Source organism: Drosophila suzukii, assembly GCF_043229965.1.
Source record: "Drosophila suzukii chromosome 2 unlocalized genomic scaffold, CBGP_Dsuzu_IsoJpt1.0 scf_2c, whole genome shotgun sequence".
Lineage (NCBI taxonomy): Eukaryota > Metazoa > Arthropoda > Insecta > Diptera > Drosophilidae > Drosophila > Drosophila suzukii.
The window spans coordinates 9,536,801-9,563,403 of NW_027255896.1; the positions used below are offsets into that span (position 1 = coordinate 9,536,801).

Below are 26,603 nucleotides of genomic sequence, written 5' to 3' on the forward strand. Positions count from 1 at the left end.
CACTGGCAATGGCTCCAAACCGTGTTTGTGGCATTTGGAGTGCATACCTGGCAAGCACTATATATATATAGAAGTTAATACACAATATTTAAGTACAAAGAATGTTTCTAAAATATTAAAACTATGTCTTTCAGGTAATAATATATATTAGTTGAACAACTTTCAGGATGACCGTAGATGCAGCTGTTATAGGATCGAACATATTTTTGTGGAAAGGGTAATTAAAAATTGTAATGCCAAGGCTATTATCATTACTGTTTTGTGCCTTTTTAACAAGTGGCGGCACTAAACTTGTAAGGGCTTTATAAGTATGCAACAGCTAGAAAGAAGCGTTTCCGACCCCATAAAGTGTATATGTTCTTGATCAGGATCACTAGCCGAGTCGATCTAGCTATGTCTGTCTGCTCGTTTGCCCGTATGAATGCTGAGATATCCGAAACTGTAAAAGCTAGACGTTTGTTCCTAATTTAAGATCTAATGACGCGTAATAAACGATAAACGGTAAGGAATTAGATTAAAATATCACTCAAAAGTAGAATTCTCGCATGTACTTTTAACATTTTTTTCCGAATGCTTAGTGGAAAGTTTCGATGATGTTTTTTTGGAAGTTAAGAGATTAGCAACAGACGGTAAACGATTTCGTAAGGTTAAAACTCATCACTCAAACATGGCTTAATAATCAAAATTTAGCATAAAAAAAACAATGACCCGCAGTGTTTTTGAATTTTTTTCCAAACATTGGTTTGCTTGGAATACTCAACAGCCGCACCTGCAAAAATGCGATGAAACGGGGGCTATTGAAACCTTGAACCATCTCAACTGCAATTGCCCGCCACTCTCACGAGCAAGAAGAAGATACCTCAGTGCCCCATTACTGGCATTCTTCTTGCCTTCACCAAAAACACCTCGATCCTTGTGGACTTAAAAACCTCTTAGCTCATCTCAAAGTTCATACAAATCAACCGGACAACTAAGGGCCATATTGGCCCATGCGTGGCCCCGTGAGGGCCGTCCGGGTTAACCTAACCTAACCTAATCTATTGGTTTGTTCACATTTTAGTAGGGAGCGATCAAATTTTTTATAGCGACGCAGAAGAATTTTTGTGGCATCGATCGTATAAAAAGATCTACGTCTCCAATAGATGGTTGGATATATTAGACAAGCAAAACCTTATTAACGAAAAAGTCCAAACATTCGTAGAATAAAAAAATTTCAAAGTGCATTTCACTTTTAAATGAGCTCCAACCGCCAATCACTGTGGGGGCAGTGCACGTAGTGACGAAGCGCACTAGGAGGGTGTGCGAAGACGACTACTATATATAAACGAAGAAACGAAAGTCTACTGTAATGGTCCGATTGTTTCTAGTGATACATCCATCAAAGGGTATTGCAAAAACTAAAAGGGTAACATACCAAGACTTAAAAAAAGCAAATATTTTGAGAGGAGTGGTGAACTACTAAAGCTACAGGCTTGTGCTTTATATCGTAAAAAGGAATTTCGAAATAATTTTGACGCCTTTGGAAACGACTTTTATTCCATCTCTGCGTAAACAAATTTTGACGAAATCTAAAATGCACTCTTTTCAATCATCACTGTGGACGGCAATTCACTTTGTGACGAAGCCCACTGCATCACTGCTGTGATGGTCCGATCATATATAGTGGTACAACAATCAAAAGATATTGCAAAACCTAAAAGGATTACATAAAAAGACTGTAACAATTTTAATTCGTTTGGGATCGGCGGAAGTAAAAATTAAGAAAATTGAAGCTGTATGAAGATTAATTATATAAATGATGTTTAAAAGAAAAACTTCTGATATCAAGCAAAACCACATCTTAACGAGGTAAAAATCAAGTGACGATCGCACCTAAAGCGAAGAAAAGTTCTGAAAACTTTCGTAATCAAATTATATTATACAATCTACTAAATAAAATTCATTTTTTTACATTCGTTACGTTCACCCGACTCGAATCTGTATGCGATCAGACTCGGATGCATGGATAAGAACTAACTATTGGATATACAAACCGTAAGTGGGAATCCACTAAATTTTGTAGACGACTTCAAATGACGAGCGGATTTGGATACCGACTTCGAAGAATCCCGCTGATTTCGGAACAAATATTGAAAGAACAAATAGGTAATCTTTCTGACTTAAAGGAGATTTCTTCAAGAGGGAGTTGGAATACAAATCCAGTCATAAACACATCTGCCAGCGAGGAAGTTTCATCCGACACCGTTAATGCTGAAGTTGAGAATTTTTTGGATAGGCTCTTCCTCCTCACTCACAAGATTGGTACGAATCGTTGTGGCTAGTTAGTTGGGCTGCGAGAAATTCAGTCTTGGGACAAGAGTTGGATGCAAAGAATTTCCTCAATCCACCCGTAGCTGAGTCCTTTTTTATTATGTAGGTATCGACTATATGGGACTATTCCTAATATGCTTGGATCTGCCTGACGGTTAGCGCTGCCCACCTAAAGATCGCTAAAGACCTGACTACTGACTAAGTTGACGCTGAACGAAAAGTGACAGGTGGGATACAAAAGCTCGACCATAGTAAGATCGCCGATGAGAAAATATTCAATGCCCACTAACCCCTTACGAATGGGGATGCTGTGAACGATTAGTAAGATGCGTTAAAGGAGCCATCGGATATGTACTGTGCATTAGGAATCTATGTGGATATATTATGCAGTCTAATGTCCAAGGCTGGAAACATAGTAAACGCTCGGCCGCTACCACATATTCTTCTAGATGACCCATCAGATAACCCCTAATCACTTTTTTTAGGTACTGCCAATTTTACCCAGAGGCCACCTTCGCAGGAGTTTCAGCCCACAAGGAACAACTGAGCAAGTGACTGAGCATAAATATATATACATTTCAGACTTCTGCCGGCGAACGCAATAGCATTCATTTATTATTCATTTAAGCGTATTTCAATTTCGTTTTTAAAAGCTATATAAATTTCTGAGTCGGAACTTCGTAGGGGCTGTCGTTTCATATTCCGTGTGGATTTCCAGAGGTTAAGGCCGTAAGGTTTGGTGGAGTCAGCATTCAGGAGCATCTTAAAGTATTTCCGTTTGGTTTCATAAAGAAGCTTTTTAAGAACATCCTCCGCTCGTCGATATGAGCTTTTGTCGACAGGATCTTGAGATCTCATAAATCTGCGACGTAGGGATGGTTTTAGCCTTACCAGGTCCATAATCTCAGGTTTTAAAGGAGCCTGAGGTGGACTGGAGGGGCTTGGGCTTGAGATTAAGGACTCGGCAGCGATATGGACAAATAGCTCGACGGCGTCGTTGATGGCGTCAGGAGAGCGTAAGAACATATTTAGGTTAGCAAGCCGGTTGACTGCTTCTTGAAAGAGTGGGAGGCTCGCATTCCGAGAAAGGATGCAAGACCTTCGGGAAGTTTTTTGCGCAGCGACTCTTAGTTTCACTATCAATGGGATGTGTTCAGAGCTTAGTTCAAGACTTTCTGAGGGAGAGACTCTCGGGCCGAATTCCTCTGTAGACAGCAAAGTCAATGGCTGTACGGATAGTGTGTAGGGCCTCCGGTTGTAAGGACCTGGACATTTGTTCTTTGTATAAAGTCTAGTAGTGCTCTTCCGCGGGTGCTTGAGTTACGGGATCCCCAGAGACGGTGGTGAGCATTTCAGTCTCCTGCAATTATGAAATTTGTTCCCAGGTCGTCGAAGAGTTTTTCGAAGTCGTCAGCAGAATAATGAAAGTTTGGTGGACAATAGATAGATGCAATAGCTGTTTCACCAAGGTCTGTTTTAACTTTGACGGGGACACATTGAAAATTTTGACTTTGTAGACTATAGAACTGGTAACATTGAAGGCAGGATTTTATTAAAATTGCAGAGCCACCGCGTTTCCGATCAATATTGTCATATGTCAATATTATTAAATTTTACAAAGAGCTCAAGCTCAAGGGCTTTGTTGGCAAGTCCGTCAGCGTTCCACGCACCAATGTTGAGGCCGATTTGACTCATGGTTGGGCAACATTGATTGGGAGAAACTCAGCGAGTGCTTGAGCAGTTCTAGGAGAATTTTGAGGCAAAAGTTTTGAGACAAGTCCCATCATAGACACCATCATTTGGAACAGCTTGTCCATCAGAGCGACGTGGACCGACAGATTTTGGTTAGATTGCATAAACATTTGCTCTTGACGCTGCCATTGCTGGTCGTTGATCAACTGTTGCGAGCTGCGTTCCAGTTGTTGGGGGGAAGACTGCTGGTGGTGACTTGGCTGTTGTTGCTGTTGTTGAGGATTTTCTTGTTGCTGTGATAACTGCTGCTGCTGCCGAGGTGGTGCTACTTGATGGTTTAGCTGACTTTGCTTTCTATTTTTGCTGCCCAGTGGAGGAAACTGTTGACTCTGTGGGAAAGTCATAGGAGCTTGTTAATGCTGGGGACGACTAACTTGACCACGGACGGCGCTTGCGTAGGAGTTCTGACCCACAAAGTTTGACCGAACATTCAAATTAGCTGACTGTTGGGAAACAGTGCTACGATGGGATGTGATACTTTTTCGTCGATATGCAACTTGCTGATAGACGACACAGCCTTTATAGCTTGCTGTATGGTTTCCGCCACAGTTTACGCACTTGAATGGGTGAACATCCTTTACGCAGGCCTCCAAAACGTGTTGTAGGCCACATCTGACGCAGTTGGATAGCTTTTGGCAATGATTTTTAGTGTGTCCAAATGCTTGACACCGGTGGCATTGGACGACATCATCCTTTTTATAGGGGAGTTCAACTTGAACCCGTTGCCGACAAAGTGCCTTAATTTAGTGAATTTCTTCGTTATTTGCCGCCGGTTCTAATTCTACAATGACTAGATTCACGAACTTGGTTTTGTCGAAGCGGCTTCTAGGTCTATTCACAAATCGAACCTTGTGGCCAGTCAAGGTAAGACTTTCCTTAATTTTTTCATCCGGGATGGAATGATGAACACCACGGATGAATACTCGATAGACTTAGAGACTTGGTTATCGCTCTGTATGCATCTGGATCTGCAGCCAGAATAGCAACAGAGTTGTTGGGGTGGCATTTCAGGGAGTACTTGGACGGGTCAACGATCGTGTCAGTGGATCTAATAAGTCCGTTCAGATTCTCACAGTGATCAACCACAATTGGGGGTGGTTTGTGGGGGGGTAATTGTCCTTGGCTGCCAGACGGTTGGCTATGTTTCTTATTGTTGCTAGCGGGGTTGTTGCCAACATTAGTGTTGACTACGTTGTTGTTGCTGGTAGAAGTACTGGCTTTTTCAGAGTCGTTGGGGCTGACCGGTTGAGAAACTTCGACGACTATGTCCATGTTCGACAGTTCTGAAAAACGGTTAGCAGAGACGTTCTTTTTTAGCCTATTGGAATTTCTAATTACTTTGGTGACTGATCTGGAGTCAAGACGGCGTTTGCTGTTTACCGAAATTGGAGTCCACCAGCCCTCATCATCGGCATTTATTGCTGCTGGTTCCGGACCAACTTCATTGGTTGGTACAGGTGGGTTGTTGTGAAACGAATATAGGCGACATAATTTTGTTAATGAGCAATTTAGTGCATCACTCATTTTCTTCTGTTGTAAAGCCACAGCATTGCGGATGTGTAGCTTATCTTCGTAGTCTGAAAGACCAGCCATTTTTGCACTGCTTTACCGACTTATGGTATAAAAAAGGCCTTTGACCAGCCTGCTTTGAGGCGATCGTGGCCTAGTTGGTAGGGCGCAAGTCCCGCAATCGGGCGGTAGAGGCGAGCAAGTTCCAAATTATTTTTTCTTTTATTTGGAAGAAAAGAATGAATTCAAATACAAGGCACAACTAACGCAGCATAGAAGCACTGACACTGCGACTTTAGAAGTCGGATTCACAAAAGGAATAGGTCTTGCCACGGAGGTGGACTTGTCCATGGACTCTTCACAGGGAATTTCGCAGCGATGCAAAAACGCGTCTGCACTCCACGAAAGCATGATCGAGACTGCATTGTTTGCAGTGGAAGAATTACTGATACTATACCAGGAAGTGAAGTCCAGGTCTGTTCTGCGGTTATAATCTCCGCACTCGCCATTAACAGTACTTTTAAACAATATCGATATTGATACGATTATTTGCAACTAGATAGGTACTGTGCAACAGGACCGTTTGTGGGCGTTAGAGTGGACGTGGCAATCCGCTCAATCAAACTTGCGCTGCTATCGAGTCCCTAGAATCTGAATGCTTAATCCCAACTTTCTAGCTTTTATAGTTTTCTTTAATTAGAAGCCAGAGCTTCTTGCGCAGTGCCCACTTTAACGCCCACAAACGCCCATAACGCTAAAACCCGCTTAGCCCCCATATTTCTGAATATTTTTGAAAAATGTAAATGAGATTATATTTTGATTATCAATGTTAAGCTACATGTCGAAAAAGGTTCAATTCGGGGAATTTATGATAAAGACATAAGCAACAGACGCTTTGCTACCTCCCTCGCACTCCCTAAGTTCTCCAAGTACACTTAGCTGAGTAAGGGGTATCTGATGTCGATGGCATCGACTATAGCGTTCTCCCTTGTTAAACAATTAATATTTGAACTTTTGGTTATAAGCCCACCAGCCCAATGTTTGGCGAAGAGTTTTCGGAAGGAGGAAGAAAGAGAAAAGATTTCGTGACGGAAGTCAATCTTGGAACAGGTCTGGGAAACTTAAGTCCGTGTGAATCTTCCGAAAGCGAAACTAAAACACGGCCGAATAATAAAGATTTTGCATAAAATCAATGATTGTGTACATTTTCGTAGTGATTGATTAAACTGCAAAACAAAACAATTTAGGGTTGCACCGATAAAAAACTATATGAACAAGAGAAACCAAATGTACGTAAAATTAAAAATTTGACTTTCAATAAAATAAGTTTCAGATAAAACCTTATCTAAGCTCCAACCGTAGGTCAATTCCTAAATCTCGACGTATATTAAAACTGTATTATATGTTTCAAAACTTTCCAGGATTTTTTGAATCGTTGTTTCCTTTCTTTTTTTACAATGTGTTATTTGTATTTAAAATGTTTTGTCTATAAGTGATGCCATTATTGAGGTTAAAGAACTTATCTAAACTTCATATATATACATTTCTAAAAACAAGTACAATCCAGGTAATCTTTTTTGGCACAACAACTGAACAGAAAAAGTTTACGTTTAAATTGAACTACACAAAGAAAACGTGCATTTAAACGCGATTTAACTTAAGGTCCAATTTAAACCATTTTTAGCATGCCAATAAATATAGACAAATTAAATAAAACAAGAATGGATGCCAATGGCATTACAGACTTTATTTTATTATTTATTGTTTTTAACATATAAACTCCTATGCTTGGAAATAACATTTTTTAATTAGTTCTGAATTTCGAATTTAATTTTATCAAAATCGGACAACTATATCATACGAGAATAGCTGCCATAGGAACGATCGGAAAATTGGTGGATATAGTTTCTGTGTTTTTTTTAATTTAATATATATAACTGCAAGGGTATATAAACTTCGGCTTGCCGAAGTTAACTTCTTTAATAAAACCATTTGAATTATATTAGAATTTACTGAGACAGGTCAGAGGAATTGGCGTGAGTTACTTATAAATTTATTTTTGGTTGATTTAAATATTTTGAATGCACTTTGCAGCCAAAAGAAAAAGTTTGTAAATTAAATTGACTTTTTCCGGTTTAAGAATTTCTTTTTCTTATGTTTTCAAAATGAAAAATGTTTTTTTTAAATAAAAGCAAACATTTAAATTGGAATCAAACCATGTTTTTTGTTTGTAAATAAACAGCACACCCACAACTACACACTCGCAAATTAGGTGGCTGCGCCAATAACAAATCTGCCTTGCCTTTAAGGCGATAGAAGTTAGTTTTCCTTATTTATTTTAACGACTACCGTTTGTGAAACGTAGAAAACAATGAATTAATATTTTTTAATTTTTGCTCTTTGATTTTACGCATTTAAAAATATCATGCATTTTTTTTCAACAGGTTGCTTCTCCATTTATCGTCAAGCCAATTACCTTTTTGTATTTTATTTTAAAGATTGCCTTTTATGAAGTGCTCGTTTTTTATTTTTATCAGCTCAGAAAAAATATATATGAATGAACTCGAATGTGTCGGAAAGGCACGGCCAATTTTCATTTCACGCTTACAAGATATAAATTATTTTAAATACATCCTATATCCTTTCCCTTATGAATACAAACATGATAGTTATATGACACATTATTTAGGGGAACTTTCCCAATTTATAAAGAACTTTGAGATAAAAGCCAATTTCCAAATAACTCTGACTGATTCCGAGATACAACCGTGATCAGGTATTTCTTTCTACTCATTATTCCCACCCAGTCATTTTCACACACTCCGCATCAAACGGATACTGTAAACATTCAAGTCGATATTGTAAACATCAGAGCCCCAAAGAGGGCCCAGAAGTCCGCTTACGTAAACACCAGAGCCCCAAAGCGATAGCGTAAACACTAATTTCCGGCCGGTTTTCAATTTAAAATTTAATTGACAAATTGCTTCATCCTATTTCCCGACCCTTTTGCATCATTCTTTTCAATAGTTTTTGAGATAAATCTCTAAAGACGAGGTGTGATGATTGATCATTGAAATCGAGGCAGGGCAGTTCGTTTCCTTCTGCATGTTACATGCTTTCCGACAAATCTAGTATACCCTTTTACTCTACGAGTAAGGGTCTTAACTTGAAAATAGCCAAAAATGCATTTTAATTGCATAACTTTGCAATGGAGTATCGTATTTTAATGGTTTTGGTACCAATTTGGTAAATAATATTAAAATAATAAATCGGTAAATTTTGTAATAGGTAGAAGACAGTCCCCAACCCCATAAAGTAAGTATATTCTTGATCAGGATTACTAGTCGAGTCGATCTAGCTATAACCGTCTGTCCGTGTCACGTACGGACAATAACAATTTAGTGACTGTAAGGCGTCTGTTGATAACGTAAAAATAATTAATTACAATAAAATTAAACACTGTCAAAGCTTGCCGAGTTGTAGCTTGTTCTTGAAAACTGTCGATGTCAATATTGAAATTAGCTTCTTTCTTAACACCGATATATATCGGAATCATCAATGTTTTCCGAGAGTAAAGAGTGCCAAGAAAATTTATAATTTTCACAATTTCACAATAATAACTCAAATAATAATAATGTACAACTTACAATGGAAGTAAATACGACTGAATACAAGATGTTTTTAGATTTCACTTTGTTTTCTTAGAAAATATCAATATAATCGATACGATTAAAAAAAAATTTGGAAAAAATCGAAAAAGTCAAATTCTGATATTTTTTAAGCTCTAGTTGTAGCTCAAATTATACTCAATTTAGCCTATTCATAAATCACAGAAATAGTGAATGGAACTAAGAAAACTAAGAAAAACATTAATACTGTCCACTTCATTTACAATCATAACAGATTTGGTCCTTGACCCGAATCCACTTGTTTGTCTTTGATTTTTTTGTTATTATTGTTCACGCCAAAAGGTCGTTTAATTTCTGGAGGCAGTGTCGAGCGGCAGTTTTATCCAGATGTCTACCTCCAGATGTCTACCTCTACCTATTTTCCAAGTGTAACAATAAACACACACGAACGACGCATAAAAAAACCCCAAAGTACCCCCGTGTTTTTCGTACCTTCGTTCTTGGGACTTCATCCAACTTCAGCGATCAAGCCACCCCGCCCCAACAATTATTCTTTATTATCGTTGAAAGTTGATGGACTAAGAGCAATACAAGCAAGTGGCCCAACGACACGAAGCACGTGCTTGTTACGCACAGGGCCCACTTTTAATTTCGGGCTATTACGGTTCGCGAGGAAGGTACATAGAACAAAAAAAATGACTGGTAAAAGAAAACGAAAACTAAAGTTATGATTTTAGTATTCAATAACGATAGAAGTTAAGAAACAAATAGATGATACAGGGTGTTATAATTAGCACAAAGAACGCGAATGGGCTCGTGTAGACTTAGATCGTAGACTACATCGTGGCAAGTTAATAGGATAGTAGTGGCGCGTTAGTGTAACAGGAAAATTAGAGGTTAGGCGGCTTAGCAAATCTGCGGAATCTATATCACCTCTGTTAAGATTATGCAAGAAACTAGTAACAAGCACTATTTTTCGATTTACTAGAAAGGCAAATTAAGCAATTAATTAATCAATACTCGATTGAGAAGGTAACCACGTTTTGATCCCAGTGCAAACCACGTAAAACAAGCCGATGGACAATATTCTAATAGTTTGGTAGTGTATGAATCAGATGAATAAGATAGTTGATACTCGAAAGGATGTACTGACACCATTGCTGGAATCATTTAGATCTCACTGCAAGCAGAATCCAGACCCTATATTATTGCAAGATAAACAAAGCCTAACATAATCAGCATACATTAGTACACGAGAGTGAGTTACGATAGAGGGAAGATCATTAATGAACAGAGTAAGCAGGAGGGAGCCTACAAGACTACCCTGAGGCAATCCAGATGTCACGTAGATAATCATGGAAATAGAGTTTTTAAATATATCCCTCTGAGATCTACGATTCAAATAACTTGAAGATAAGTTAACAGATTATTCGTTAAGCCGAGCTGTTTTAATTTGAATGAAATAAGAGAGTGGTTTACAGAGTCAAAGGCCCTACTAAGGCCGAGCTATAAGTAGTTTGGAAGAACTCAGCAAATAAACCCGCAATCCGTAGATTTCTCAATAGAGCTTAACCATACCGATAAGGGCAATGCTGAAGACTTTCGCTTAGCATTAACAGCGCTCTAAAATATTTTAGTGGCTCTTTCAATAAGCAGTGACTCTTTCAATAAGCATGAAATTGTGTAAATTTATCCAATTATATTGGAAAATCATGTAGTTCAGTTTATTATAGTCACTTTAACAAAAGCACTTACTTTTAGTTGGAGAAAGTAAAGGAGATATCTTAATTCCAATGTTGGATGAAATGGGTCTTCTTGGACAACAAGTGCGCCATGCTTTTGACAATTATAAAGAAAGAACGAAATTCTCTTTTATTATTAGTTACTGTATACGCCTAAGCGGTAAAAACGTATATATTTGCGATGAGTGAAAAAGATCAACAAAAAAGTGTAAATTTCTTTTAAAATTAAATTTCTGTGACCGAGCCTCCTTTAACCTGACGGTGGTCACCACCACGACCTCTTCGCGACATTGAAAACTTCTTGCTAACATTGACATTTGAATTCCCAATTATAAATGAATAAAAAGATTATCGAAGTGGATCGCAGTTATCCACATTCGCGTCATCACCATATAGAGTATCCTCAATGGCTTGATCAGCGACCGACATGATAAGGACCAGCAAGGCGGCTGGCCAGCTGCGTTAATGAAGTCCAAGTACAAAAGCACATAAACTTACAAAAAGTTAAATATTATGTATGAAAAAACTAAAAGGATATTCTATAAAATTATTGGAAAAAAATCAGAGGGCTGCTTACAAATCATGGTAATCCTTCATGCGTTCCCTTCCGTCAGCATCATCATGTGTTTTTCGCTGACATCGAACACATATTAAGTGGCATTTTTGTGTCAGACGAACACTCACAGTATCAACAGCTCGCTGAACACTCTGCCGAATCGTATCCAGACGCGTACGCTGTTGATATATTGCGTCATGCTAAAAGAGCTAAAACTTCCCACTCCTATATCTTCAAACTGTTGCTTAGAAATTATATAAGAGGTAGATAATAAAGTGATTAGGATTGCTATCCGAGATGATCTAGCCAAGTCCATCTGCTCGTATGAATGCTGAGATTTTGACTCTAAAAGAAAGGTGGAATTAAGCGTTCTTACTCTTGTACTGTCCCACTATAATGCTTATAAATCAATATAAAAACTCAGTAGTGGCATGGTAAAAAACGCATTATTGAGCGGTATACTCGGTCTTCATTTAGCAACACTAAAAAAAATATCTAAATCGAATAACTATTTTAAAAGTTATTAACCAACTATGAATAATAGGCGAAACATCGTCAATAACGTCACAGCCATACAATAACTTGCTTGATATTCTAAAGGCAGACGGTGTTCAACACTGCTGCTTACCTTACAAAAGTGGGAAATCGGAGCTCTTTCTCATTGGGTGTTTATTTGCGTTTCTAGACAGTGCAGCTAAATGTCAAAGAAAGGGAGAGGGGTAGATCTTACAGTGTTATAAATCGCAAGAGGACGATAACATAAATATCGGCTGCTATGTTACTTAGTCTGCGAAAAAAAATCTTGATGACAAATTTATATTCTAACTTGCTATCTCGTAGAGTAAAAGTATAAAAGATTCGTCGGAAAGTATGTAACAGGTAGAAGGAAGAGTTTCCAACCCTATAAAGTATATATTTTCTTGGTGTTCGTAAAAATCAGATGATTAAACACTTACGCGCCAAGTACTGTGTAGTACTCTAATGTAAAATGGTAATAGCAAATTCTTGGAGGTTCGCCTTCTCGGCAAGCACGGGCACATTCATCAGGAGCAGATAAAGCAGGATTGCGTCGCAGCTCGGCAGTTGCACTAGTAGAGAAATCTAAGTGACGGAATGGTGACTTCGGATTGGGTTCGACCACGGTGCCTGTAATCTTGTTGCTTGGATATCGAGCAGAGGTCGGTAGACTTCCGCGTGAATTAAGATACCCGCTTCCAGCTGTCAAGGATGGCTTACTACCAATTACGCTTGCGGCGGGTAAGCTATTACCAATGCTATTACCATTAAGAGGAACGGGGCTTGGGTGGTTTATAGAAGGGTGAGTCTGCACAAGACCATGTGCTGCCGAATAGAATGGTGAATCAAATGGAGCTGAACTACTAGAAGTGGCCACATGTTGCTGCCAGAAGGACTCCGATGGTGTAAGGTCCGCTTGATGATCTGCAATAAATAAACCGAATGGAATAGATATATAAATAAAGTATATTATTTTTAAAACAGTATGCTGAATATATTAGTAAATAATGGAGAACGCTATAGACATTTTCCTTGACTATTAGTTACCTCTTACTCAGTGTGCGAGGGAGATGGAGATATGCAAGCAGCAAAGAGACTGTTCCCGACATTGTTCATCACGCCCTGCGCGATTCCTTTTTTGCTTATAACTTTTTAATGGCTGGTCCGATTTGAATGATTTTTGGCATGCATGTGGATATATTCAAAACAAAATCCCTTTTTCTTACTTTTACAAAAGCTCTTTAATATTACCTTTTCGGAGTCCAAGTCCTTTTAAACAAGTTGTACTAGTACAGATTTCGAAAGTGTAAGGGGTGGCCCATTTTCTGCCAACTTTAAAAACATTAAAAATATTTACGTACGAACGGTCAAAAGACGGACTACCTTTAAAATGAAATATTTCAATGCAGACCACAGCATAATTAATCTACAAATCTTGTAGGGTAGGCCACATTAAAATCCGAGTCCTTTTGACAAAGTTAAATAACAGCAACTGTTAATGGACGACCATTTTATGCAAGCCTTTAATGAATTAAAAACAATGACATAAAACCGGTCAAGATATTGACAACTTTCGAAGTTATATTTCTGTCTGTCTGTCCGTATAAGCGCTCAGATCTCGGATACTATAAAAGCTTAAATGTTGAGACCAAGGATGCAGATTCTTGGGCTAGAAGGGTATACTAGATTCGTCGGAAAGTATGTAACAGGCAGAAGGAAGCGTTTCCGACCCCATAAAGTATATATATTCTTGATCAAGATCACTAGCCGAGTCGATATAGCCATGTCCGTATGTCCTTCTGTCCGTATGAACGCTTATTCTGACGACAAACAAGAACAACTGGCGGGACTTCGTAGGACGCCTCAAGGAAGATCCGTGGGGACAAGTCTATCGGATATGCCGAGGATGAAAAAAGACAACCGAGCTTGGATGTCTTCGTTCAAACGACGCGCTTCTCGTAACGTGGCACCATTGCGCTAATGTGCTCCTCTGCAGCTTTTTCACTGTTGCGGAGTTGACTACACGAGCAGACATACCCCCTGGTGCACTACAAAACCTCGAAACCTTCGAAGTGGCGACCTATGTCGCGAGGCTGAAAAGCCGGCGATCTCCGGGCATTGATGGCATCACGGGCGGTATCGTTAAGGAGGTGTGGCGTGCCATCCCTCAGCACCTGACATCGCTGTATTCTCAGTGTCTTTCAGAGGAATACTTCCCCACTGAGTAGAAACATCCAAGAGTGATACCACTGCTAAAAGGGCCTGATAAGGACAGGAGTAATCCTGCCTTCTATCGTGGCATATGTCTGTTACCAGTGTTTGGAAAGGTTGAAGGAAGTACTGCTGGATGGTTGAAGATGGCCATTCGGTTTTCAGCCTGGATGCTGCGTAGAGGACGCCTTGATGCACGCAAAAAACACAGTGCCGAACAGCCGTACGATGCGCGTACTTGGAATCTTTGTGGACTTTAAAGGTGCTTTCGACAATGTGGAGTGGAGCGCGGTCCTCAATCGACTCACTAAGGTTGGCTGTCGGGAGATTGGCTTATGGAGAAGTTATTTCTCCGGTCGAAGCGCAAGTATTGTCGGCAAATACGAAGCAGCTACAGTGTCAGTTACACGGGGCTGCCCGCAAGGGTCTATCAGCGAACCATTCATTTGGAACCTGCTTGCTGTTCGGTAAAGGAAATAGCCGAGCCGAACTTGAGCGAAATGAGAGCAACTAATGAGCATCATGGGAACCTGTGGCTCTGAAGTTGAGGTAAACGTTTTCCTTTCAGCAGCATGATCACAGTCTTGCTGTGATCTAAAAGGGTGCGAAGGTGGATATCCAGAACTATAAAGGAATTGCCAAATTGTCTGCAATCCCTAAAACCTTTGAACGCATTATTACCTCTCATTTGCAACATTTGTGCTCCTCTTTGATATCAACGTGTAAACATGGTTTTGTTAAGAGAAAATCGACCACCACGAACCTGATTGAAATGACATCTTTTGTAATAGATAATTATATCATTTTTACTTTTTTGGAACACTATAGGAAAAAGGTGTGCATGTTGGGACAGTCGACTTTCGATGTAAATATGAATTTTCAAACTGAATCGAATCAGTTTTATAACTTTGTTAATGCTAAGCGAAAGTCTTCAGCATTGCCATCATCGGTACGATTAAACTCTATTGAGGCTTCTACGGATCTCGAAATTGCAGCTTTATTTACTGAATTCTTCCAATCTACTTATAGTTCTGATTCTTGGTCTAATTCTAACTACCCTAAACCCCTATATAGGTCAGTCCTTATCCAGATTAGACAAAAGGGGCAACGCCGACATGGCGCCCAATGCATACAATGTACGGGATGGCGACTGGACAGAAATCAAACGGGTATTGGCATTACACTTCGCCGATAAACGAGATGTCGATACGCTAGAGTACGAGCTGACTCAAATGACCCAGGTAAACCAAAAGCTAGAAGACTTTTACCTTAGGAATAATAACCACGTCTCACTAATAATGAACAAAATAAAAAGCGTGAATTACTCAACGGAGATAACCAATGCTTTCCTTGCCGGACAAAGGGACAAGGCTCTTAATGCCTTTATTAGGAAGCCGAGGAGCCCTACGTCAAGGGCGCCTTTGTTAAGACAGACCTTCAACCAAAACTATCAGAACTATAGGCCACCTAACCAACTGAGGTTCCCCCAGACACAAGAGTCAAACCAATCAGGTCAAAGCCATAGGTCAAATTTTAACTCTCGTCAAGGAGATGCCGGCGACATCAAGCGAAGCCCGAGCGCTAATTCTAATTTGAATCCCTTCCGTAAATAGTGGGATCGAGGTGCACGAGGTGATGCATTCGCATCATTTCCCATATGTGAGCCAGTGCGTCAAGTACATGATCTTTATGCTGAATTTTATGTTCTGGTTATTTGGCGACTTGCTCCTGGGAATCGGGATCTATGCTTTTATGGATAAATGGGAGGAGGCCAACGGGTCGGTGCGACTAGAAAACGTCTACGATGTGATCCTGAACATCTCCCTGGTTATGATTCTAGCCGGGATGGTCATCTTTCTGGTGAGTTTCTTCGGTTATTTAAGCGCTTTGCGGGAGAACACCTCCTTGCTGAAGACGTACTCCGTGTTCCTGATCCTCTTCTTCCTCTTGGAGATGGCCATCGCCATCCTTTGCTTCGTTTGCCCGCAGTACATGAACACCTTTCTGGAGAAACAGTTCACGGACAAGATCATCACCTCGTATCGCGACGATCCGGACTTGCAGAAATTCATTGACTTTGCTCAACAGGAATTCAAGTGCTGTGGTCTCAGTAATTCGGGCTACCAATATTGGAGCAAAAATGAGTACTTCAACTGCAGCTCGCCGTCGGTGGAAAAGTGTGGAGTGCCCTACAGTTGCTGCATTAATGCAACCGATATATCCTCAGGACTGGTGAACATCATGTGCGGCTACGGTGTCCAAGAGACTCAGGTTCCGGAGACCAGGAAACGGATCTGGTCTAGGGGCTGTATCGAGGTCATTAGGATTTGGGCCGAGCACAATCTGTACGTGATTGCCGGCAATGCTCTGGGCATCGCGCTTATCCAGCTGTTGGTCATCTATTTGGCCAAGACTCTTGAAGGCCAAATCGAACTGCAGAAGTCGCGTTGGTCTGCGTGAGATCCGGTACTGCCCGAATTTTTCGGGCCTTACGATTGCACCTGAACGTTGCATACTATCAGAATCCTTTGTTTTGTATAACACTCATAAGCCGTCAAGAGTTATAATGGCCAAGAGTGATAATTATAGGGGGTACATTAAACATCAATACTAGTTCCAACAAAAGAAATTTCTGTGCCACTCCGTATGAAACTTGGACAAAATAGCAAACGTGCTTATATAAATATAAATACATCAACTCGAAAAAATGATGTGACAGTCTTAAATTTTTTGATTTTTTTTGGTCTTTCGTTACTTAACAAATTATACCGTGCAATATTAATTTTGAATGTTTCTCGAAAGCCAAAAGGACAATGATGATTACTGGACTTTTAGTTTCTTAAATATCTTAGTCTCCAATATAGTTTTTATTATATTCAACCGATTATACTCTATGTACTATGTTGTAAAATACCCATACATATTTACATCTCCCTCTTTTACAAACTCATCTCAAACGATATACTCATGTATGCTTATACCAATCCGACCAAACAACGCCATATTATGTTTGGCCAGTGAATAACTTTGTAAATCTCGATGCATTTATATTTATACGCAAACCATTTCTATTAAAAAAAGGCCAACAAGGAGCACAAATCTTAAATATGTAACTATAGTAATAAAAGAATTTGTTCCCAAAAAACCGAGAACAAATAACAGACCTTCCACGGCGCCAAAAAACTAAAAAGTTTATTTTTGGCTTATCAAAATGTTAGGGGACTAAATATGAAGCTACCCAAGCTTTATGCTGACTCCTCTGCATTTACTGCTGATATTTTGGCTTTTACGGAAACCTGGCTGAAACCAGAGATATCTGACAATGAAGTTCTGTCAAACAATTTTAATGCCTATAGGACCGATCGCTCCTCACGTAGGGGAGGCGGTGTGCTGATTGCCGTTAGCACTAGCCTAACTTCCGAGAGAATTCACTCTGATACTCCTAATGAAATTGAATTTGTTAGTGTGAAAGTTTCCTTGCAATCATTCTCAATATTTGTTACATGCTCCTATATTCCACCTGGCTCTGATTTAATAATTTATGAGCACCACCTGTCTGCGATAAAATCTGTTCTATCCCTTCTTTCTAACAGTGACCTTTTGATTGTTTTGGGTGACTTTAATATCCCTGGTATTTCTTGGTCTCCTCCTACTGACTCACTAGTCGCTATACCTCTATCCGCCCATGATTTTGTTGATGGTCTTCTAGAATTATCGTTACAGCAAGTAAGCTTTATACGGAATTCATTAAATAGACAACTAGATCTTGTGTTTGTTTCAGACCCGTCTGAAGTCACGGTATCTAGAATTGACGCTCTTGTTGTACCTGAAGACCGATATCATCCAACAATGGAATTGACAATCTGCCTCCCATGTGTTGATACCCTCTCTCCTTTAGTTTCTCAAACTAAAGTAAGATGTTTCCGAAAATGTAACTTTAAAAAACTTAACGACATGATTTCTCAATATAATTGGACAGAATTGTACAATTGTATGGATATTGAAAGCGCCACTGAACACTTCTATATAGTGTTAAATACCTTTTTTAATGAATGCGTTCCTGATAGGTTTCCTTCAAAGACAAACAGGCCACCTTGGTTTACCAATGCGCTTCAAAGACTTAAAAACCTTAAGACAAACACTTATAAAAAGTATAAGAAATCGGGTAAGCCATCTGATTTTTCGAAATATGTGGTAGCTCGATCGGATTTTAATGTTCTTAATAGTCATTGCTATTCTATGTATTTAAGTCGATGTAAATTTGAATTTTCAAATGATCCGAAGCAGTTTTATAACTTTGTCAATGCCAAGCGTAAGTCGTCAGCATTGCCTTCATCGGTACGTTTTAACTCAATGGAGGCATCGACGGATTCTGAAATTGCTGATTTATTTGCCGAGTTTTTCCAAACTACTTATAGTTCGGCTGCTTGGTCAAATTCTAACTACCCTAATCCCTTAAATAAGGCAAATTGTATCTTTACCCCTGAACTTACGGAAATTTCTCTCGTAAGAGACTTAGAAAAAACAACGCCAACTTATTCTCCCGGTCCTGATGGACTCCCCGGGTGTGTGCTTAAGTTTTGTGCGTCAACCATATGTAAACCGATTCTTAAACTTTTTAATTTGTCTATTTCATCGTCAGTTTTTCCTACTATCTGGAAGGACTCTTTTATCATTCCACTTCACAAAAAGGGTGCGAAGGCGGATGCCCAGAATTACAGAGGTATTTCTAAATTGTCGGCAATTCCTAAAGCATTTGAACGTATTATTACTTCTCATTTGCAACATTTATGTTCCTCGCTAATATCACCGTGTCAGCATGGTTTTGTTAAGCGAAGATCGACCACCACCAACCTTCTGGAATTGTCATCTATTGTAATAAATGGATTTAAGAATAAAATGCAGACTGACGTTATATACACAGATTTTAGTAAGGCCTTTGACTCTGTCAACCACTCTCTTCTCTTATTCAAATTAAATCAGCTTGGGTTTCCATGTAATCTATTAACTTGGATTTCAAGTTATTTGAATGGTAGGACTCAGAGGGTTATATTCAAGAACGCTGCCTCAAAACTGATCTATGTGACATCTGGAGTGCCTCAGGGTAGTCATTTGGGCCCTTTGCTGTTTACTTTGTTTATTAACGATCTTCCCTCTATCATAACACACTCTCGTGTACTAATGTATGCTGATGATGTTAAGCTTTGTTTATCACATAATGATATAGCGTCGGGTTTCAACTTACAGTCAGATATTGATTGTTTTCAGGTATGGTGTGAGTATAACCTTTTAAATTTGAACTGCCTTAAATGCAACGTTATGACTTTTCATAGGGGTACTCCTACTTTTGTTAGTTACTCTCTTCAAAATACGCCACTCGATCGTATATATTCAGTTAATGACTTAGGCGTTCTTCTGGACCCAAAACTTAAATTTGACTGCCACATAATGTCCACTGTCAGCAAGGCCATGAGTGTTCTTGGGTTTATAAAGCGTTGGTCAAAAGAATTTGATGACCCTTATACAACCAAATTATTATTTACCTCCCTTGTCCGTCCTATTTTGGAATATTGTTCTTCGGTTTGGAGTCCACAATATCAAGTGCATATTGACCGTATTGAGTCGGTACAAAAAAAATTTCTTCTTTTTGCCCTTCGTAGTTTGAACTGGGATCAAAACATAAGGCTACCTTCCTATCAGAGTAGATTACTATTGCTTAATTTACCTACCCTTGCAAATCGTAGAACAATGCTTGGTTCTATTTTTATGCAAAATCTTATAAGAGGTGATATTGATTCTGTAGAACTTGTAAACCGCCTAACTTTCAATGTTCCTGTTAGACTAACACGAAATTATTATCCCCTAAATTTGCCACGATGTACATCTAATTTTTGTCTGCACGAGCCCTTCCGCGTTCTATGTAATAATTATAACAACCTTTATCATTTAATTTGCACTTCAACTTCTATCCCGGTACTAAAAACTAATATTTTAACTCATTTGCTTCATTCTCAGATGCTTCTTTTATTTTCATTTGTGTCCCGTCTCTATTTGTTTTTTGTATCTTCCTCGCGAACTCGTATTTTTTGCCCAAATTGATAAAAGGGCCCCGCGCGTAACAAGCACGTGCTTGTCGTTGGGCCACTTGTTTGTACTGCTCGTAGTGCATCAACGTCCATCATATATAACTCATAGAATTTTTTGCATGTATTATTAATTTAGGAACCCTAAACCGGTAGATTTATAATTATTCAAAACAAAATAAATTTATTTTAATCTGAGTAATGGAAAAAAAAGCCCAAAGGCTTTAACATATTCAATGCACCCCATCATCGAACCCCACTCCCAATGAATGCTATGAACGACATTCCAATAACGAAGTAGAGGAACTGGAGGTCTCGTCTAAGGGAATAGAACATTGTTTTCCCTTAGAGGAAGTAGGGTGTATTAACGATGGCGAACAAAATGTTATGACCTTTAGCATACCATACATAGAATATGAAACTTACTGCTCTAACCTTTTTTGTTCTTCCCGGACTAAAATAATTTAACGGCATTATAGGAGACGACACCTTAAAAACCCTTAAAGCCCTGATCGACAGGAAAAACGATGTCTTGACAATATCACTCGGTATTTAGATACCCCTCCTTGCAAAAAAATCCCTGAATGTACATCTGTTGTTGGATGCAAAACACCCCGAATCTGCAAAGGAAGCTTTAAACGGGCTTATTAGCGAGTATCTCAAAATCTTTGAACCACTCTCGCCCGGAGAGGCCGTAGACACGAGAGTTAGGGCTGAGATTCGCACCAGCACCTCAGACCCCATATACACAAAGAGCTATCCCTACCCTAATAACATGAGAGGGGAAGTGGATAGACAGATAGAGGAACTCTTGCGGGATGGGATCATCAAACCATCAAAAAGTCCCTATAACTACCCGGTCTGGGTAGTTCCAGCGCTTAAGCGCTTAAACGCTGTCACGGTTGCGGACACTTATCCAATACCGAACATTAACTCTATTTTGGCCAGCCTAGGGAAGGCCAAATATTTTACCACTTTAGATTTACCTCGGGATTCCATCAAATTTATATGTTGGAATCCGATACTCCAAAGACAGCGTGTTCTACACTGAGTGGGAAGTACGAATTTCTTCGTCTTCCGTTTGGGTTGAAAAATGCCCCAGCGGTATTTCAAAGAATGATCGACGATGTGTTAAGGGAACACATTGGTAAGATTTGCTATGTGTACATTGACGACATAATAGTCTTCAGTAAGGACAATGATAGCCACTGGGAAAACCTCCGCGCTGTCCTCAACAACCAGAAGAAAGCTAAAGTGCAGGTCAACTTAGAAAAAACTAATTTCCTATCAACGCAAGTTGAATTTTTGGGATACGTAGTAACTCCAGATGGCATCAAAGCAGACGAATAAAAAGTAGAGGGTGTCACAAAAATGAAACCACCTACCAATATAAAGGAACTAAAGATTTTCCTCGGCATGACATCCTATTAAAGAAAATTTTTTAAAGACTATGCAAAAGTCGCAAAGCTCGAGGAGAGTTCGCTAGAGCTAAATCTTCACAATCAAAAAAAGTCTCCATTGAACTCGATGAGGCCGCGATGAAAGCCTTCAATGATTTGAAAACTATCCTTTCGTCCTCAGAGGTATTGGCATTTCCAAATTTTTCCAAACCCTTCCACCTAACCACAGACGCGTCAAACTACGCTATCGGAGCAGTTCTTTCTCAAGTGGACTCTGGCCAAGATCGGCCAATTGCGTATATCTCCCGATCTTTGAGTCAGACAGAAGAGAACTACGCCACCAAAGAAAATGAAATGCTCGCGATAGTGTGGGCCTTAGATAATCTTCGTTCTTATTTGTATGGTGCTGGATCTATTAAGATTTACACTGATCACCAGCCTTTAACATTTGCACTGGGCAATAGAAATTTTAACGCCAAGTTAAGTCTCGTATTGAGGAGTACAATTGCGAATTAATATACAATCCAAGAGTTACAACGTATGTTAATCACCTGGGCTTTGACAATGATACCACCTCCGAGTCGGTTTCCATAGATACGGTTCTTCAAGACGACTCTTGTTTAATTCCCCACGTTGAAACCCCGATTAACGCCTACCGGAATCAATTGATATTTTATTCAGATCTGTCCGATTATTCGGATTATTCGCACATCCTGGATATGTGCGCCACTCGATTCCATTTAATGATCACACCCCTTCAACCCTTCTAAACTCACTAAAGAAATATTTAAAACCTTCAGAAATAAATGGAATTAAAATCCCGGATGATTACCTACAACTCCTCCAAACCTGTTGCTACCAGAATTTTAATTTTTATAAAATCCGTATAACACAGCGCTTAGTAGTATTATGGATGAAGAAAAAATTTGCGAAGTCATCGTGAAAGAGCATCGCAGAGCTCATAGAAATTCAAAAGAGGTGCGTATTCAAATCCTAGAAAAGTATTACTTCCCCAGGATGGCTAGTATTATTCGCATACAACTGTCAGCCTGCACCACTTGCAAATTGCATAAGTACAACAGGCACCCAAATATACCACCATTACAAGCTACCCCTATTCCAAACTACTCACATTGGAGAAAAAAATATACCTGAGTTGCATTGACAAATTCTCTAAATTTTCCAAATCAAAATCAGCAATCCATCTTCGCGAGACACTACTAGACGCACTTCATTATTTCACAGCGCCTAGAATGATAGTGTCTGATAACGAAAGGGGCCTTCTATGCCCAACTGCCCTAAACTACTTGCGAACGCTGGGGATTGAGCTTTATCATACCCCTAACTCAGAAAAGCGAAGTAAATGGTCAGGTAGAAAGATTCCATTCTACCTTCATGGAAATATATCGATGCTTAAGAGGCGATTATCCCACCTTTAAAACTACCGAGCTTATCGCAATTATCGTAGACAGGTACAATAACACTGTCTACTCGGTGACGAATAAAAAACCCGTGGATATTTTTTTCAACAGAACTACTAGAATAAACTACCAGGGACTATCCGATTTTAAACAATAAACTCTTGAGGACATTCGAGGTCTCATCGAACACAAGCAAACTCTAACCAACAATGGGCGCAATAAAAATAGAAGCGACCCAATTTCCTATGAACAAGGTGACACAGTGTATGTCGCCAATAAACAAATAAAAGCCAAGGAAAAACAACGAATAAAGGCAGAAGAGGTTCGGATGACCGAAGGGTCACTATCAAAACAAGATCGGGAAAAATCTTTCACAAATCACAGTTAAAAAATTAAAATTTGGGAACAGACCTACAATTAAAAGAAAAGTAAATTACTCGACACATGTGGTATGGGAGGCTAGCAACAAAATATCTTAACTCTCTACAATATACAAATTCATCTAAAACCATAAAGGGAAATGCGTTCTGAACGTTTCACTAACTCATAACCTAGTCCAAGCACAATCAAATAAAACCGTTTAATATCCTCCCAAACATAATTAAGAAAAACCTAGTCTAAGATAAGCACTCATTGAAATGAAATATATAAACCCCTCAGAAAAGGGGAACAATAAAGTATTTCAGTTATATCTATACACAAATAAAAATGAATACACAAGTAATAATAGTACAAAAATAACGATAATACAAAAGTAAAGATAATATAAAAATAAAAACACCAACACGAACATTAAGATTAAGACAAATAGACAATTTAATTATAAGAATTTCAATTTCATGAACATTAAATTCTCTACTGACGCTACAAGCGCGTCTACAATCAACGTGGCGACAACAACGACGAATCTTTAGTCAGGGGAAGGGGTGCATGTGACTAACCAGACTCATACTGGTAAAGGCAGAAGAAAAAGCAATTCGGCAATTCTCAGGTGTCGCGTGGTCAGAACAACGGCCACTATCGACCTATTGGTAACCATACTCCGGTAGCTGACAATGGGCAACAGACGGTCCTTGACTCCCAAGATAGCAGATATCAAGAAACAGTAATTCTAGGTGGAAACACCTAGTTTATCCGATCCATACCAGCAGCCAAGTAAACGCTCTAGTCTGGTATAAAAGACCTTAGACAAATAGAGAAAGGGAGAGAATCCATTTGGGTGTCTTGCTGGCGGAAGCCGGCAGCTTCGAGGGAAGGCGACTTTCCCTGGGGCAGTCGTCCATGGAGTCTTCTGCCACCAGGACCAGCCACCATATCCAACAGTCCTTGAGGAGAACACAGCGCCGCTATTGTCATCAAAGAACGTGGAGAAGATCAACAATAAGGACGACATCCGGCATACTGCGATGTTTGTGGACGCAGTATCCGTGATCTCCATCCTCTTGAAATTTGTTCAGCTATAGAAACCATCCGTTCAGAGCGTAGCGACCAATAGCATACGTCGGAGAAAGTAGTGATGCAATCTAAATGTGTTAATCGAGCCAACCAAAGCTAAAGTGAACTCATGCATAACCAAGGACCAATATCCTCAAATAATAAAATTGGATAACAAGTGAAAATCAAGCATTCAAACATGCATTGAAATATATTTAAAACAACCGAATCAATGGACAAAGTGCGAATCATGATAAACAATTAGAGGACGAATCTCTCCACCAGCCGTTGAAGAAGTCGCATGCCTCTGGCATAACATAAATATACTTTGTGTTTAAGTGAATTGGTATACTTAAGAACAGCCGTATTTTGGTGCACGTATATTTATATATATCCAATATAATATTTTCCCAAAGCCCAGGATCCGGAGCGTCGAGATCTCATGGCCCAGGATTTAAAGAGGGGGTAAGTTTGTCGGGACACGGTTCCTTTCTTATAAACATACATATATAAATATTCGTGCAGTATCCTACAGTTTTATAGACTACTATAAACCTTTTCAGCGGCGAGTATTAGCCTTGTAGTTATATGATAACTGCAAGAGCCCTATGAGCGACGTTTGTAGTCGTGAATAGTCAGTATTTTGCTGATGTGTGCACCTTCATAGGTGATAAATTCGATACTCTCCGCTAACAGAATAATTGTCACTTAAATTAGATTAATCAACAGACGCAGATATAAATTACCTAATAAATGTATAATGTGAAAAAGAATTGGAAACCATGGTGTGCTAGAACTCTAACAAAGGGGGTGTGCTGAAGCGAGGAGTGGAGTAGGTCAAGAACAATGACATAATTTTCGACGGACAACCTTGACAATAGGGGATCGTATTGCGCGGCCCGCGACTATCCATTCGCACACGAATGTGTGAAGGGGAGGAAATATGGCCAAAACACAGCCCGATCGTATTGCGATTAAGCGACAGCTAAGCTTGTTGGGCAGTGTGAACTGATGACTGACGAACTTGATAACTAATATTATTTTCCAGGCACTTTTAATATTTATTCTCGTTATGTTGGAGAGGAGAGAGGCTTACCAAGACCCCACGACCCGAACACGACGTAGCTTATGCCGGAAAATGGTGCCTGAGCATCGGACGCCTCTCCCTCGGCCCAAGTCCTTGTCAGGACTCGGGCACTAATATGCCCACGTTGTCCCCTTACAACAAGGTACCGTCTGAAGGACCAATGGCGTCTTCAAACTAACTCACGTCATCAATCTAGGCCGCATGGAGCAACTGATCGACCACGTACCAAACGAGGCTATGGTAATCACCGATCAACACGATCGCGCATGGATAGCGCACCAACACGGAGACAACGATCAATCGATTGGCTAGGATCAGCCTGGAAGTGGGTCGCGGGATCACCGGACAAATCGGATTGGAATGCCATCTTGAAAGAGGAGGACAGCTTGGCAAGGAACAACAGTCAGCAGATTCGAATCAACACTAAGTTGTTTGACTCAACGCACGAATCGCTCCAGAAGCTGAACGATATTATCGGGAGAGTCAACGCAATAGACGGGGACTTCTACGTGACGACGGCCGTTCTCCACAAGGCAATTATAATAGCGGACCAGGTCAACGAGATACTGAGAGCCTGCCAACTAGGAAAGACTGGAGTGGTCAACACGAATCTCTTGGATCACGACGAGGTCAACATGATATTGGCGGAGGTGGACAGCCTCCCTTATCAAAACGTCGTTGAGGCAGTCAAATTTTCCAGACCGACAATCCTTACAAACGGGACTACTCTTTTGTACATCCTGGAGATGCCCAAAGTAGTGGACAGTAGTACCGATTGATGAGGATCTACCCAACGACATCCGACGGTAAGAAAGTTGTGCTAAAATACACCACACGGGCGATGGACAGCCTGGAAACATACGCCCTCCTCGGAAATTGTGTAACCATTGGTAACACAACAGTCTGCCGAGAAAAGGACTTGCTTAAATTGGAGGAGGACGGTTGCATACACA

The 26,603-nt window shown here is 39.8% G+C and overlaps 1 protein-coding gene and 1 pseudogene across 2 annotated transcripts in view; one reads left to right on the forward strand and one right to left on the reverse strand.

Annotated features, from left to right (window-relative positions):
- The window catches only part of LOC139354565 (uncharacterized), a 48,571-nt gene that overhangs the window by 739 nt on the left and 21,229 nt on the right, over positions 1 to 26,603 (reverse strand). The window contains exons 2-4 of one of the 2 annotated variants that reach the window (XM_070998821.1): positions 12,780 to 12,938; positions 12,455 to 12,716; positions 1 to 57 (exon numbers count right to left, since the gene is read on the reverse strand). The exon at positions 1 to 57 is cut by the window's left edge and continues 739 nt beyond it. In XM_070998821.1, coding sequence (XP_070854922.1) covers positions 1 to 57; positions 12,455 to 12,716; positions 12,780 to 12,938 — 478 coding nt within the window. Of the gene's footprint in view, positions 58 to 12,454; positions 12,939 to 26,603 lie in introns of both variants that reach the window. The other variant, XM_070998820.1, reaches the window with a different exon arrangement.
- Positions 15,838 to 16,951, forward strand: LOC139354566 (tetraspanin-33 pseudogene; annotated as a pseudogene).